The sequence below is a fragment of the Lissotriton vulgaris genome, chromosome 9, assembly GCF_964263255.1.
Source record: "Lissotriton vulgaris chromosome 9, aLisVul1.2, whole genome shotgun sequence".
Classification (NCBI taxonomy): domain Eukaryota; kingdom Metazoa; phylum Chordata; class Amphibia; order Caudata; family Salamandridae; genus Lissotriton; species Lissotriton vulgaris.
In genome coordinates this window covers 608,764,894-608,780,797 of record NC_141697.1, presented here as the reverse complement: position 1 = coordinate 608,780,797, position 15,904 = coordinate 608,764,894, and the positions used below count along the sequence as shown (strand labels likewise).

The 15,904-nt window shown below is 42.9% G+C and overlaps 1 protein-coding gene across 1 annotated transcript in view; it reads left to right on the top strand.

Annotated features, from left to right (window-relative positions):
- Positions 1–15,904, top strand: part of SPTBN4 (spectrin beta, non-erythrocytic 4) — a 1,634,043-nt gene that overhangs the window by 279,986 nt on the left and 1,338,153 nt on the right. The window contains exons 8-9 of the mRNA XM_086938242.1: positions 7,801–7,913; positions 8,367–8,554. Coding sequence (XP_086794368.1) covers positions 7,801–7,913; positions 8,367–8,554 — 301 coding nt within the window. The remainder of the gene's footprint in view (positions 1–7,800; positions 7,914–8,366; positions 8,555–15,904) is intronic.

The following is a 15,904-nucleotide window of genomic DNA, read 5'->3' as shown; positions in this document are numbered from 1 at the left end:
CCACACTAAAACTCATATTTCAGTTCCAGGGCACTGAAAGTTTAGGAAGCAGCTAATCTTGTACCAGCCAACCTACGCCATAGGTAACCGCCTTCAAGTAATTGGCAAAATAAGTGAGGTCAATACAAGATGCCAGCTGCACTCACATTGCGACGTGTCCTTTAATTTTTTAACATATCCTTCAGTGCATATTTATTTATTTTTATTTTTATTTGAATATTTCTAGAGCGCGTAGTCACCCAACGGGTATCCCAGCGCTGAACCTCGTGCTCCTAAGGGATAAGAATCGGGAATGATGGCGGCTCAAGGGAAGAGTAGGGTTTTAAGAGACTTCCTGAACCGTAGGAGATTTGGTTCTGCTCTGAGGCTCGAGGGGAGTGCGTTCCATTTTTTTCCAGTATTAACTGAGAAACGGCGGCCACCTGCACGGGCCTTCTTCACCCTGGGGATCATAATGAAGTTTCCATGTTCGGATCGAAGCGCTCTCGTGGGTCTGTAGGGTGTGATTCAGTTGTTGAGGATTGGGGGGCCTGTATTGTGCAGTACCTTGTGAGCCAGACAAAGGGCCTTGAAAGTTACCCTTTCCCTGATTGGGAGCCAATGCAGCTTCCTCAGTGCAGGCTTGGCTGATGTTCTGGCTGGGGTGTTCGTAAGTAGTCGGGCTGCGGCATTCTGGGCTTTTTGCAAAGTTTGGAGAGTGGATTCCGGAGCTCCCAGGTAAATGGCGTTGCTGTAGTCCAGCCTGGATAAAATTATGCCTTGGATCAGCAAAAGACGCGACTGGAAAGGCAGTAGGGGAAGTACCTTCCTGCAAGATCTGAGTAGTCCGTAGCATATGCCGGCCGTCTTTCTCGCCTGTGTCCTGAAGGTGAGATCTGTCTCCAGCCACACTCCCAGACTCTTAACCTCCGTCTTGGGGGTGGGGGGTTCACCCATGCAGGCGGGCCAGATGTTAGGGGGAAGGATCGGGGTGTTATGCCCTAGGAGCAGGATCTCTGTTTTGGATCCGTTTAATTTAAGGGCAGAGTCACTCATCCACTGATGGACGTTGGAGAGGCAGTCGTGGAGGTTGGAGGGCTCTAGCTTGGGGTGGGAGAGCGTCACCACCAGCTGAGTATCGTCAGCGTAGCTGACGATAGTAACTCCAAAAGGTGAGACCAGTTCCTCCAGTGGGGCCATGTACACGTTAAACAACGTGGGGCTTAGAGATGAGCCCTGTGGCACACCACACTGGAGGGGGATGGAGGGGGAGCGGCTTTCACCTTCCCATACTTGGAAGGAGCGTCGGGAGAGAAAGGACGTAAGCTATTTCAACGCCCTGTCTTTTACTCCGATGTTATCTAGACGTTGGGTTAGGACCTGGTGGCTGACCGTGTCGAAGGCCGCGCTCAGGTCTAGGAGGACCACTGCCACTGATCCTCCTATATCGATAATTTCCCTGGTCTTCTCTACTGCTGCGAGGAGAGCAGTGTCCGTGCCCTGACCTGGTCTAAAGCCTGTCTGTGAATTGTTGAGGAGTTGGTATGATTCCAGGAAATGTGACAGCTTTTTGTTCGCTAGTTTTTCGGCGACCTTACCTATCCAGGGGAGGAGTGAGATTGGTCTATAATTGGATAGATCTGCAGGGTCTAGCGATGGTTTTTTGAGAAGCCCTTTTACGACAGCCTCCTTCCAGTTTGAAGGGACTTCTCCTTGTGCTAACGAGATGTTGATGAGGGCAGTCAATTGGGGCACTATGGTCTGGGTGATGTCTTTGACGAACCGTATGGGAACTGGGTCACTGGGGGCTCCACTCTTGGTTGATGCAAATGTTGCGGCCACTTCCTCTTCGGTAACTGGGCCGAACGACGCTAAATAAGGCTTATCGGGTAAGGGCAGCGAGTCCTTAGCTCTCTCTGTGGTGTCGGGGTTAGCAGCAGGGAGGGAGGCGAGGATTTTTAAAAAATTTTCGTCAAAAAAGGTGGCCAGATTGACGCATTTTTCCTCCGCTGCTTTGGGGTCCATGGGTTTCTGCGGGGGGTCCGGGACATGGAGGAGCTCTTTGAGGATAGAGAAGGTCTCCTTGGCTGAACAGGAGGAACTCTTTATTTTTTCCTCGTAGAAGGTACTTTTCGCGTTGTTGAGGGCTCGTTTATACGCTTTCATAGATAATTGATAGGCGTCTTTCTCCGACACCGACTTGTTTTTCCTCCAAGTGCGTTCTGTCTTTTTACACTCCTTCTTTATAGCGTTAAGGGCGGGTGTGTACCAGGGAGCGGGGTTGATCCTTTTAACATGTTTTAGAGTGCTGGTAAGTGGGATAAGGTTGTCCAGGGGGTGGGTAAGCCAACCGTTAAATTCTCTGTCCGCGGTGTTAGGGTCCGTGGAGAGAGGGCCGATGGTTTCCCGTAGCTTCGATTCCCATTCCTCTGGTGCTAGCTTGTGCCACCGTCTGGTTCGTATCCTGGTTTTCCGTTTGAATGCTGGGGTGGTTTGGAGGGACCAGTGCATAGGGACCAGCATGTGGTCTGTCCATGGTAGGGGGGTAGGATCTTGGGTTTTCAGGTTCTTGATATTAGTGAAAATTGGATCCAGAAGTTGTCCTTTCTCATGGGTGGCTTTAGAGTTCAGGAGGTGGAGGGCGGCTGATGTAAGATCAGCAAGTAGGTTAGCTGCGGCATTGTCCGCAGGGTCTAGGAAGTGCAGGTTAAGGTCCCCCAGGAGGAGAAAATTAGAGGCTGAAATTGTCTTTAGTGAGATGTGATCCATCAGGGTGCTGGAGAATTCTCCTAGCGAGCCTGGCGGACGGTACACTAAAAGTCCCGAGAGTGAGATAGATGGTGAAATCTGGATGGTGAAGTTGCAGTTTTCACAGTCTTTGACGGTTCCACATTCGATTCTACAATTAAGATGGTCTTTGTAGAGTATGGCTAGACCACCACCTCTGCCGACCGGTCTATTCAAGCAGCAGATTTGGTAACCAGGTGGGGTTGCGTTGACCATGTCGAAGTCACTGTTAGGGGTCAGCCAAGTTTCGGTCAGAAACAATACGTCTAGCGTCGAATTTTGGGCGAGGATGGGCATATGTCTATTCATTTGCCTATAAACCACATTGTGAAACTCTTAAGATGCAGCTTTTATTTAATTTGAAAAGGTATCAGCAAGCTGTACATTAGAATACCCAAAGCCCCAGCTTGCTCCATGCACACATCCTGGAAGAGTTCAGTCAGTACTTGTTAGTGTGCTTGAAGATTTGTTGATGATAACTATTGGCTGTGTCTATAGACCTTTACTTGTGTAGACGCCTATGACTCTGTGACCAGTACTTTGTTATTTTTGTGTTCCAACTCTCCTCAAGCTGGTGGACTCTTTTCCGTTACCAGTTCCATGTGTACAAAGATGGCATACAGATCATAGTTCATATGGAGAGGGATCATTATGCCTTTCTGCCCATTTTAACGTATCTGGCACCCAGTGACATCAAAATGTGCCAGACAAGCTGAAGTTACATGGCAGTGAGATTGAGAATTTTGCTCTGTTGTGGAAGGATGGTGTAGGATGTACTGACCTTCATCAATGGAAAAGTGTCCTCAGTCTTCTGATATTGTAAAGTAACTCTGGGGGAGCTACAGTTACATATGTCTGCTTATACTATTTACAGCTACTGAAGAGTGTTATTCTTCTCTGTGTCCCAATGGATTATAGGGACCAAAGCCATTGTTCTCATCTAAGCTGCATTATTGCAACTAATCTTGGCTTCAAACTCTTAAACACCAGAAAGTTCAATGTGGTGTAGCCTGCATCTTGTTGCCTTTTGATCCTAGAGTTCGTGACTACAACTCACACTTTTACAGCTGTTCTGTCACTTTGTGGAGAAGTAAATGAGGCTTAAAGTTTTATGTCTTGTCTAATAAAACCATCTTTTGGAAAGAGTCTGTTTTTCTGACCAAGAAACTGTGCTGTTATATTTGTAAAAAGGCTCTTCGCCAGCCTTGAACAATCAACTGGTTGCCCGACTGGTGAAATGTTTGAAACAGGATGGGCATGCCATATCCTAGCAGGTATCAGATTTGGAGAATTCTTTGACAGACTAACTGTGTAATACAGATGATTTGAAGAGTTACATTAAGATCTTCCAATTCTGGGCCTAGTCCAATTGTGCCCTTTCTTTAGCATCACAGCACCTTACTTTGGACCATTGTTTTCTGTTTAATAAACAGCAATTTGAAAAACAGAAATATAAAATGTGCCTTGTCAGAGATTTATCGGTTGCTACATCTATATCTTGTACTTTGTTTTATATACAAATGTTTTTATCTTTTCCTGAGATTCGGTGCGTGCCCTTGAAAGAATGATGTGTGTAGTTATGCAGTATATATGCATTCAGTTTTTAATGGCTCGCTGTTTAGTTCATTTACCACACAAAAGCATGATTCCAATTTGTCATTACCCTTTATGTAGCATGGTTATTGCCATAAACGTTTTATCATTGTGACTGTAACTTTAGAAATGATGCATGCATTGCATTGGCTTCAGCATTCTACAAATAGTTGCATATTTGTTCATGCGCATTTGTGTATTTCGTGGTGTTGAATTCACTGATCATTATTTATGATCGTGTACTGCTATTAAACAGACTTCGCATTTAAAAAAAAGTCTTTTTAGTGCATAAACAAAAACAAAAGCAACAGAAACAAGAGACAACAAAGTGCAGTGCAGTCTCCATAATTTCCAACATTCCTAGTGCAGTAGTACAGCAATCGTCATATCGTTTCATAGGATCAATAACGTAGTCGAGTGCCTTATTCAATACTTTGTGATCCAAACATTAATCTACCTCGTGGTCCGCCGACAGTGGGGAGACATCATTAAAAGGTGTACATATCGAATCTCTACTTACATTCCACAGACCCCAGATTCTAGTCCATGTTTGTGGGCATCCTCTGCCTTCATATATTGCCCTCTCTGCCTGCACGCACCAGTCCATATCAGATTCCCAGTCCCCGAACCTTGGCTTAGCTACCCCTTTCCCCGTTCTGGCTATGTTACGTTTCGCAACCATACAACCCAGGGAGACCCACAGTCTCTCAGTTCTCGATAAGTCATTTGCAAGGCAGATATTAAGAAGACACAGGCGGGGTGACAGGTTAAAGACAGCGCTGATGTGACCCTCCCCCTATATGTCTGAAGAATCGGGCAGTCCCACCACTGATGCAGGTAGGTGCCGGTTTGACCACATCCCCTGGGACAGGTAGAGTAGCTCAAGGCACCCATTTTGACAAGCACTGAACTGGTGTAGTAAGCTCTGTGCAGGAGTTTGAGTTGGATAATTTTAAAACGGGAACGGATCGCCACCTCCCAGGGGGAAGCCAGTGCCTCCTGCCAATCTTCGTCGCTAATGTCCCCAACATCATCCACCCATTTTGCACGGATTCTCCCCAGTGTATCCGGTGTATTGTTTAGTATTTTCCGATATGTCAGTGAGATGGCCTTTTAATGAAGGTAATCATCTAGGAGCCTATCCTCTAGCGGTGAGGAAACCGGCAGTTCAGTACCTTTGGGTATCGCCCTTTGCAGTGCACTACGGGCTTGAAGGTATCTAAAAGTTTCTCCGCTATGTAATTGATAATCCCGTTGAAGATCACTGAACGGGACCACCTTGCCTTCCGACCATAAGTCGCCAACCTTTGAGAGACCTATCAAGTCCCACTTATCGAATCCTGAGTGTTTCAATAACATTCCCAACTGGTATGTGTTGAGCATTGAGGTTACTTGTGTGATTTTAGTTTTCCACCCCAAGGCAGCAGTTACCGTGTACCATATAGCAATTGTGGTGGCTGTTGGAGAGTATTTCGGTGCATATTTCCCCCCTCCATAGATTGCCCTGGGATAATTGCCGGGGAACATATTGTGTCTATCCATCTTATAAGTGGGATCGGTCCCTGGTCAGTGCACCCAGTGATTGATGACTACTAGTTGGGAGGCCCAATAATAGTTTTTGATTGCAGGCAGGGCTATACCTCAGTTACACCAGCTTTTAGTAAGTTTAGCCAAAGCTATTCGAGGGGTACCATTATTCCAGAGTAAGGTGTGTACCTCTGATTCAATGGCATTAAAGTATTGTGTTGGGACCAAATAAGGTGTGTTCTGCAGGGCATAGAGGAATCGAGGAAGCGCTATCATCTTATAGAAGGCGGCCCTGCCCAATAAAGTAAGAAGCAGGGTCTTCCAATGTTGCACGTCAGCATGAAAGTGACTCAGAGGAGGAGCAAGATTGCGATCGTTGAAAACTGTAGGGCTTAGTAGTAACGTATATTCCCAAGTACAAAAAAATATCTGTAACTATCTTAGCCTCGCAGCCCTTAGGCAGGGTTGGGCGCTCCCCACTCAGAACGAATACCACAGATTTGTCCCAGTTAATGGTATAGCCAGAGGACTTTTGAAACAGAGCAAATGTATGTAGGACACGGTGAATGGAAAAACGGGGCCTGGCCAAATAAAGCAAAATATTGTCACGATAGAGGGAGATTTTATTCATCCAGTCCGCCGACCAAGTGAGGCCTCTAATGAGGGGGTCCCCCCTGAACCAGATCGCCAGGGGCTCTAGAGCCAAGGTAAAAAGTAAGGCAGAAAGGGGACATCTTGCCTCATTCCCTTCTGTAATGTGAATGTTGTTGATCGACCCCCATTAACTGTTATTCGGGCCAGCGGCTCTGAGTAAAGAAGTCGCACCCAGGATAAAAACTATCCCCGAACCCGTATCTTTCAATTGCGAGATAGACTTCGCATTTTTGTGGTCAGTTGGTAGTGACTTGCTAGTGTGCAGATACAGTTGCTTTGTGAGCTCTTCTGCAGCGATTCCATCTTTCGTGCATGCAACCTTGTAATTTTGCATCACCACTGAGATTGACAAAAAATATATTAATATGAATGTTTAGGCTCTTCACCATTCAAGAAGCTTAGCAAGGTTTTATGATGTTACTAAAAATAATGAGAAATGTTGAGTGGGTCACCAGTTTCCTTTTATTCTTACACTTATATATTAGAATCACTTATGTTAGTGAGGGGAACAAAGACATCCACATTTTTCACTTTAACATTTTGCTCTCATTCAGTGAATATTATGTACATGTATGCCAATTCTGAAAATATTTTCTAAACATGACATCCTATAGGAATAGACATTCTTCAGTAATGTATAGTGAATAGTTATGCTTGTACATTTCTGATAAAATGTTGTTGCCGTACATGAAACTAAAGCTAATCACTAAAAATGCTTCAGGTTATCCTAATATGCCTTGAATAATAAATAATAGTCTATTTAGTTCTTTTCTGCAAATAAAAGTAATCCCTTTAAAGGTATAGTGCAGGCAAGAAAACAATACACATAAGGAACATGCCTTTGTTTGCGTTAAATTAAACCTCATCTGAGATCTTGTATTTTGTCTACAATTAACCTTATAAGTGATTTGGTATAAATACATTTGGGTGTTTTTTAGGTGTAAAGCACAATGTGGGTATCTCTTACTTCAAGACTTAGGAAATAATTACCATGAGTAATCATCAGGTGATGGGTTAAATTTTGCAAGCCATTGTAACAATGTTATGGTCAACGGGGAATTCCTCTCTGTTTTTTGTTTCTTTACTACTATTCCTTGCAGTGAAAATATAATACCTTAATTTTTAATTCTAGAGTTATAAAAACATGGTAATAGAAGGGTGAAAAGCCAATAGCAGAACTTTGTGCCTGCAGATACTCTTACTTGTTGATTAATTATCTCCATTGTACTCTTCTCCCTTTTTGTTTTGGTCCTTTTTCAGATGTAAACATGGAAAGTCCTGATGAGAAATCCATTATTACATATGTTGTGTCCTTCTATCATTACTTTTCAAAAATGAAGGCCCTGGCAGTGGAAGGAAAAAGGATTGTAAAGGTAGGAAGAAAGCTAATGTTTTTCAATCAATTATGTGTATTCATTTCAATGTAGTAAATTTAATTTTTCACTGAACAGAATATGAATATAACCATTGTACAATTATGAAATTCTGAACATTCTTGATTGACTATATAATGTAAAACTGTTGCATGACTTTAGTTGTGGCTGGTTGTAAAGAAAATGTGCTGCTATTTTGTATTTCCTAATTGAACAAGGTAAGTTTTGTACCATTTTTGGATTTCCAAAGAGCAACTGAATGTGTATCTTAAAGAAATCAAATATTCTTTCTCTTCAATAGTAAATGACATTATTGATTTAGATTAATATTCAACATAGTGAATTCCTGGCTGACATCTGCCTGTATGGGACTTAACTAGATTTTTGATCCAGTGTTTCTGTAATATATTACTTTCATAATCCACCCGTTCTTCCTTTTTATCATGAATCTAGGTTTTGGACCAGGTCCTTGACACTGAGAAGATAACTGATAAGTATGAGATGCTTGCAAGTGAGCTCCTTGAGTGGATCAAGAACACCATCAGTGCAATCAGTAATCAGAAATTTGCCAATTCATTACCGGGTGTTCAGCAGCAGCTGCAGGCCTTCACCACCTATTGCACAACGGAAAAACCCGTAAAGTGAGTACCAGCAGAACATCTGCTCACTTATTTATCATAGAATTACAGTTGTGCTTCTCAGAGAAGAATGTTGACACTTTTTTCTCTGACTATTACATTTTTTTAAAAACTTGCTTCTCAGAGAAGAATGTTGACACTTTTTTCTCTGACTATTACATTTTTTTAAAAACTTGCAGAGATCCATACTACCATAAACTATGCATGTTTTGAGTGCTCAACCAATTTCTGTCCTCTTTATTATTGTCACTTTTTCATAGTCACAAATGTAAGGGAATCTACTCCAGAGCATCAAACATAAATTCAATTCAGATTCATTGGAAACTGGAAGAAGAGTTTAGACTAGATCGTCTTATGTCTGAAATGGGAAATCTAAAAAAAATGTCAAACACAATGTTTGTTTTGTCCTTTACCTTATTTATCTCACAGCCATCCCCTCTTTTTTAATGACTACAAGTCAGAGTTCTGAGGATTATCTGTCTCACTTCCCAGAGCATGTTCATACCAAGGTGGAACAGGAATACGTTTGAGAGAGTGAGAGACACAAACAGCACTCCCAGCTCTGCTTTAGCATGCCTTTAGCTGGTGCTACATCTCTGGTTGTAGTAGAGGTATGCACAGAGACTCTTGAGTCACAGAATGACCAGAAGTAGTATGCTGAGGCATAAATTGCAGATAGCCACTTCCCCTTGTGTGACATATTATCCAATATAATTCTTCATCATTGTTTGAAGCTTCTCATTGGCATTCTGGCTTAGAGTTTGGGCTGCTTCCTTCCGCACACAGTGGATGCAGACCAGACCGGTTTGATCTTGGGTCATCAATGTGGTGATAAAACGAAAAAAAAACTGATCCACTTAATTGAAAATGTGTAAAGGACACACAAAAATGTACTGTTCTTGTTCCTTTACGCCAAAAAGGCATTTGACAAAGTTTACTGGACTTACATGGAAGGAGTACTACAAAAGATGGGCCTAGGCTCTTTAACTGGGTTATGGCGAGCTGCCGAACCCCTTCAGCTAAGATTAGGGTTAATTTCACAACCTTCTGGCCTATTACCATAGAATGTGACATTAGACCGGGATGCCTTGTCCCCCCTTACCTTAGCCACAACACTTGAACCATTCACCAGTGCCAATAGGAACAACAAAGCAATTACAGAAGCATCCATTAGCAAAGACCCATTTAAACTTATGATGTTCGCCGATGACATCCTGCTTACTTTAATGGAGCTCCTGTCCTCTGTGACTCACGTAGTTGAGAATCTACAGCGAATTCAGGCTGCATAAAACGTCAAGATCAATATCACTATGGAGGTATCCTACTAAACCTGGCTCCACACCAATAGTCGGTACTGAATTCCCTCATCTCTATCCCATGGTGTGGAAATTTTCAGGTGGTGACACTAATCTACTCCAGGCTTCTCAATGACATTCTTTTGGATTGCAATAGATGGTACAAAGAATTTTCCTGGCTGTGACAATTAGCGGTTGTCAAAATGAGGACCCTACCCCAGATTCTCTACCTTTTCCAGACAATCACGCTTCCACTTCCAACTGTGGTTCTCAAGCAGATCCAAACCCTGATAAATGCTTATATTTGCCAAAATAAGCCCCCGACTTCGCTAACAAGAATCTTTATTGATCAGTTAAAATTGGAGGGCGGCTCTCCCCCAAATATTATTGTACTTTGAAGCACCTCAGCCCCATTATATAGTTGAATGAGACAAGAAGGAAATTACAAAACAATGGTGCTTTGTGGATCAGGTAATTGCAGTGTCCCTTCTGTGGCAAATCCCTTGGCTCTGCAAGCCAACAAGACGTTGGGGTCTATATTCTTCTCCAATATGAAGGTAGCTTAGAAATTAGCATTCACATCCTTCCTCTCACCGTTCAAACCCATTTCTTACAATTTGGACTACTCTCCGGCTTTGGATGACAAAGCCTTCAAGATGTGGAGGGTAAATAAGTGCATATGGTTAGCTCCCAATTCCAAACTGAGCAAATACTCACATGTGAAGAGCTCAAGTACAAATGTGGGTTACCCGAAACAGGAAGCTTTGCATCTACACAGTTACAGCACTGGGATCTCATTACCACTATGTAGGAGGGGGCCTCTTGAACCTTTACAGGTCTTGAAAAGATGCTCAAAGTTGGTACCCACAGCAGAACTTTAATATCCACACTCTACAGACACCTAATTGATACCATTTCCCTTGACAAGACACTGGGCCAGAAACAATGGAGGTGGGCCATGCTATGACCCTAGAGAGTGGGAATATTGTTACAATAAGGCGCAGATTCTCTTGACTGACTCATGACTTCGCAAATCTCAAATTCCTGACCTATTAGGATAGGACTTTAGAGAGAATTGGGACATTGAACTTAGCCAGAGGCCACCTTTGTTGGAGGGTTTGTGTAGCCATGGGGACTCTCTTACATCCACTGTGGCACTGCTGCAAGCTAGGGCGGCACTGTGAAGAGGTTCTCACAGTTCTCGATTGTCCCTCGGGTGGTCATATTGGGTAGATTTTTCCTGCCCCACAGATCGTCAAAGTCCCTCAGGGATAAGCATTTTGCCATGTCCCTAGATGCGGCTGTACAGGTGGTGATGTCTCTCTAGTGTGGGATCATCGCTCGGGATATCGGGACTTGGCATAAGCAGCTGTGGCACATTCTAGCTTTGGAAAAGATTCCGCTCTCAATGTGTAATACCCTAAAATCCTAGAAATTAGTTGGGCTCCCTTTATAAAGCTCTTTACCACGACTACAGGCAGCTATCTTGCCCTGTTATTTGAGAGCCATTTGGCTCATCCCAGATGACCTATGGCAAATACTCAAAGTAGAGAACCTGAGAATCTAGAGTCATTAATGACTTACAATGCAGCTACAACACCCAAACACAGTAATCCGTGGGTGTCTGTCGATGGGGACTTGATTTGTTTTGTTTCCTTTGTAAGATTGACCTACTGTTGAGGTGGGGGAGTTGGATTCATCAGTAAACCACGTAACAAATTGTCATTCATAAGATCCTTGCCGGCCAGTTGGTTGATAGTGAAGGTATGTGTAAGATCACAAATAAAAACAGTTAACACTAAAGGCCAGGTGCACAGCACTCTGTAATGCCCCAGTGAGTCACCTCATCTCGGGAAAAACCTTGCAATAATAAGATATCCATACATGAATCTTCTAACAGTAGTACATTACTTAGCCCTAGTGGGCATGATACATTTGGTCGTAGCGAATATAATAATGTTTTTATGTGTGAGAGTATGACGCCTTGTTTGATTCATCCATTTCTGAGGAAATTGCAAAGAATAATTCAATATTGCTAAAGAATACCGACTTGCTATCTATATTGAAACTTAATACTGACTTTTCCTTCTGGTTTTTCATCAATTTTCATGCAAAGAGAACAGTTGTCCATAATGAGTGAAGGACAACTGATATCTCTGCACGCTTTAGTCCTAACTGAAAGAGATGTAGGCCTGTAGCAGAACTGCTGCTGCAGAAGCAATATTCTGTTATATCTAAAATGAGGGCCAGTCTTCAGCAGTCCCCGTTCACCTTCTGCGTGTATGTGCAGGCCTGGAAATAGTTTTAAACTGCATTCAACTGCCAGAATAGATTAACTTTGAAAGAACAGCACAGTTAGCCTTTATGAACTTATTTAGATTCGCTTTTAAGGGGTCATCTTTGTATTGTTCCTCCTCCTACGCCTACATAGACTGCAAGCCTGATTTAAACTTTGGTGGAGACGGTACTCCATCGCAATGGTGACGGAATACCCTCTCCGGCAATCTGAAGATATGTTTGCCTCATTTAGACTCAGGCAGAACTTCAGCATGTAGACTGCAAAAACTGCTCTGTCTACAATACATTTGTACACTATTGACATTCCAACAGTGTATGTTCAACCTCCCTATTCTGAGTGGGAGAACACTTGGCCAGTTTTCACTGTCTGTCACCGCCAGGTCAAACGTAGCAGTATGGGGGGAATGAAAACCGCAAAATGAACCCCTCGCCATGGGAGAAAACTCCCATCATGAAGGGGTGATTGCTTTTTTTTTATTTACAAAAAATCAATCCCAGTTTGGGATTTTGTTTTTTAAAATAAAAGAAATGTTTAAAGTTTGACGTATGACTCTGTCATTTTGACGGAGCCGTCCATCAAACTTTCATTGCATTTAAAGGAACCGCTGTGATGGTGAGTTTTAGAAGTGCACGAGATGTCTACTTGGTTGCCGAACATCTATAAATTTGGCAAGCGGAATGCCCCTGAAATGGTGGGAGTAAAGTACCTCACTATGGCGCCGTTACTTACTCCGTCAGCTAAACTTCAAATGAGGCCCATAGTGGAAATATTATTATGTTCTGCCAAGAGTTGTGTACAGTAGGAGGGCTGATAATAAAGAAATGGCTGCACTTCTAGTGCCTTAAAGCAGACAAGTAAAAGTACATTCTCTTTTGTAGCCCTCCTCTTGCGACTAGGAATAAATATATTAGTCTTTTTGCAATTGTATGTAACAGAGATGGATGAAGAATCTCTCCATCTTGCACCTACTTGTAGGAGTCTGCCCTCCGCTGCAGTATTTTTAAAGACTGTACTGCCATACAGGGGACTTGCCTTCTGTGCAGGTTAGACTGTGCTCAACCTAGCCTCCCCTGCAGGCCTTTTCTTTTACAGTCTGCACTTCTTTGCTGCGATTTCTGCCCTATGCAGGGCAGTAAAACCAAAGAAAACATGATTTTGCCTTGGGCTAAAAAATCGGCTAGAAGCAGATCACCAACATTGAATTTCTTAAGTATTGACTACAAGAACATCTTTTTACTGCCAAGTAAACCTCAATTTGTGCTTCAGAGTTCAGACCACTTCAAACAAGACACCCTCAAGAAAGTGATTTGACTTGATAATAATGGAATAGAATGACAGGTATTGCTCTTGCTAGTGAAGACATTAGCTGGAGATCCCTATTTAGGGGGAATACCATTATACTGAACAGCCAAAACAGGCGTTTCTGTATGGCCATTAACTGCAGCTCCATTGTAATGCGAGTGTTAACATTTAAACATCTGAACATTTTTGAGATGTCTCTTTCTGGCTCATCACCTGCCTCTCCCCAATTACTAACGTTTGCCCCACTGAGTGCTGCTTGCACAACCTCCTCTTTGACATTCACACAATGATCTCATCGATGACGACCACAACATCGACTGTCACAACTTCCTTGACTTTGTTGATGATCATTTGTTGATAACCATATCTTCAATAGCATCTCTATTGACTGAACCACTTTCAGTGACACCACCGTTGATAGCTGCTTCATCCAGGGATTTATTTCAACCGGAGTATCAGACTCCTTATATCCCTAGCATGTCCCTGATGCAGACCATCTCTCCCATTTGGATCATGCTAGTGTTGTCCCTGCAGATCGTCAAGAAGCTTCCACCCAATCTGGAGGGGTTAGATGTTAGTGAGGCAGATAGTGGCCAAGAGGTATCCATACAGGATTCAGAAGGTTCTCAAGATGGAGATGACCATGATGATCAGGAAGTTGACCCTTATGTCGTGAATATTAATTTAATACCTAGTGACTCTGACTCAGCTTTATGAGCAACAGTTGTGCTACAGCAATCAACCTAGCTTTTGGCTGTCTTCATTAGTTCAAGTCCCATCAAACTTCCTGAATTCTCTGAAGCATATAATGAAGATATTCTGCAGTGATTGTCTCCACTAGGTTACTATATGGAGCCTGCAGCTCTGAACTCATATCCCCTTCAGCCAGTTGTGAAACCTGCTCCGCCTCAGCTACGCATTTCAGGTCCAGAACAACCTTTATTAATGATGTTTCCTTCACGTCCACCTAGCAATGTACTGTCATGGGTACCTTGGGATTCACCATCTGCTAAGCATCCAGAGAAATATTTACACCCCACCCCTGTAGAAGTGAAATCATAGTACCACATTGTTTCTGATGGTACATAAAACAGTCATGAGAATGATGATGACAATGGCAATGATCAGGAGAGTGTCACTCGTGCTTATGCTCCTTCTTAGTATGATGACTCTGTAATGAGTGATGAAACAAGTCTAGAGCCACAACCTACAAATTCAGGTCCTGATGAAATTGACTGTTTTCATAGCCTTATAGATAGGGCTTTCGAAAAATAAATCCACAGATCTCTACAGTTGAAAAAACACACCTTTTTGATGGTAAAGATAAGATTGGACAGCTTCAGCAAAGCTATTCGCCTTTCATTATCATTTGTGTGAAAAAGCTGTTGCCTTTATGAAAGGTTTTACAACAAGGAAGGACTCCCATTGCCAGGTTTAGAGAAAGTACTTGGCTACAGATTCTGCACTAACTTCTCTCCTTAATCTGGTGCAGAACGAATCAGTAATCTGAGGCCACCCAGAAGAGGTTTCTGTGTCTCTCTTTCCCTGAATTGTACCTCAAGACAAAGAAGACTGTTGGTTGATACCATTGTCACATGGGTAGGAGCCTTTGCATTGAAGGCCTTAATTTTTTCAAATGCCAGTGCCAATGTAGCTTGTTGTAACAGTTAGTTATGGGATGACATTTCCTCCTTGGTGGAAAAATTACTTACAGATTGTGGGGAACATGCCAGAGCCTTGCTTCGTGAGGAAGAACATTTCTCATCTGCTCTGACTGATGCTTCATTGGATGTCCCCAATGAAGGTTTCAGGCAGATGGCTATAGAAGCAATTTTATGCTGCTGTAATTGGCTGAGATGTGCCTTCTTCCTTCCAGAGGTTCAATCTAAAGTGCTTGATAGTTCTTTCAATAGAGCTCGTTGATTTGAAACCTTGCAATGAAGATAAGACATATTTGTACCTCGACAATATATATATCTTCAAGAAATGTAGATGTGGAAGTAAGAATAATTGCCATGTATTTAAAACTTGATAATTCGAGGACCATGCCTGACTTTCCTGAATGTTTTGGTTTCCCGATCCCCTCTCTAAGCCTGGCGGGCCTGACTTCTAGGGCTGCTTGCCCACTCACGATTGACAGTAGATGAAAAATTACAGATCTTCTTTCCAGCCTGGCAGTATATAACAACAGACCTTTGGGTTATTGATATCATCTGGCTTGGTCACATGACAGACCTTCAATCCAAACTGCCTCCAACCCCATGGAGAAAAGAGCACCATCTTTACCAGAAGGCCTTACAGACAACGTTTTCGAACTTTCTTCAGAAAAAGTCCCAATGCTAGCTACAAATGACCCCACTGCACCATTAGCTGGACTTTCAGTGGAGACAGATCACAGGGCATCTGGATGACTTACCAAGATCAAGCTGCCTCTTGATTGGCAATTGAGCCAGTGTA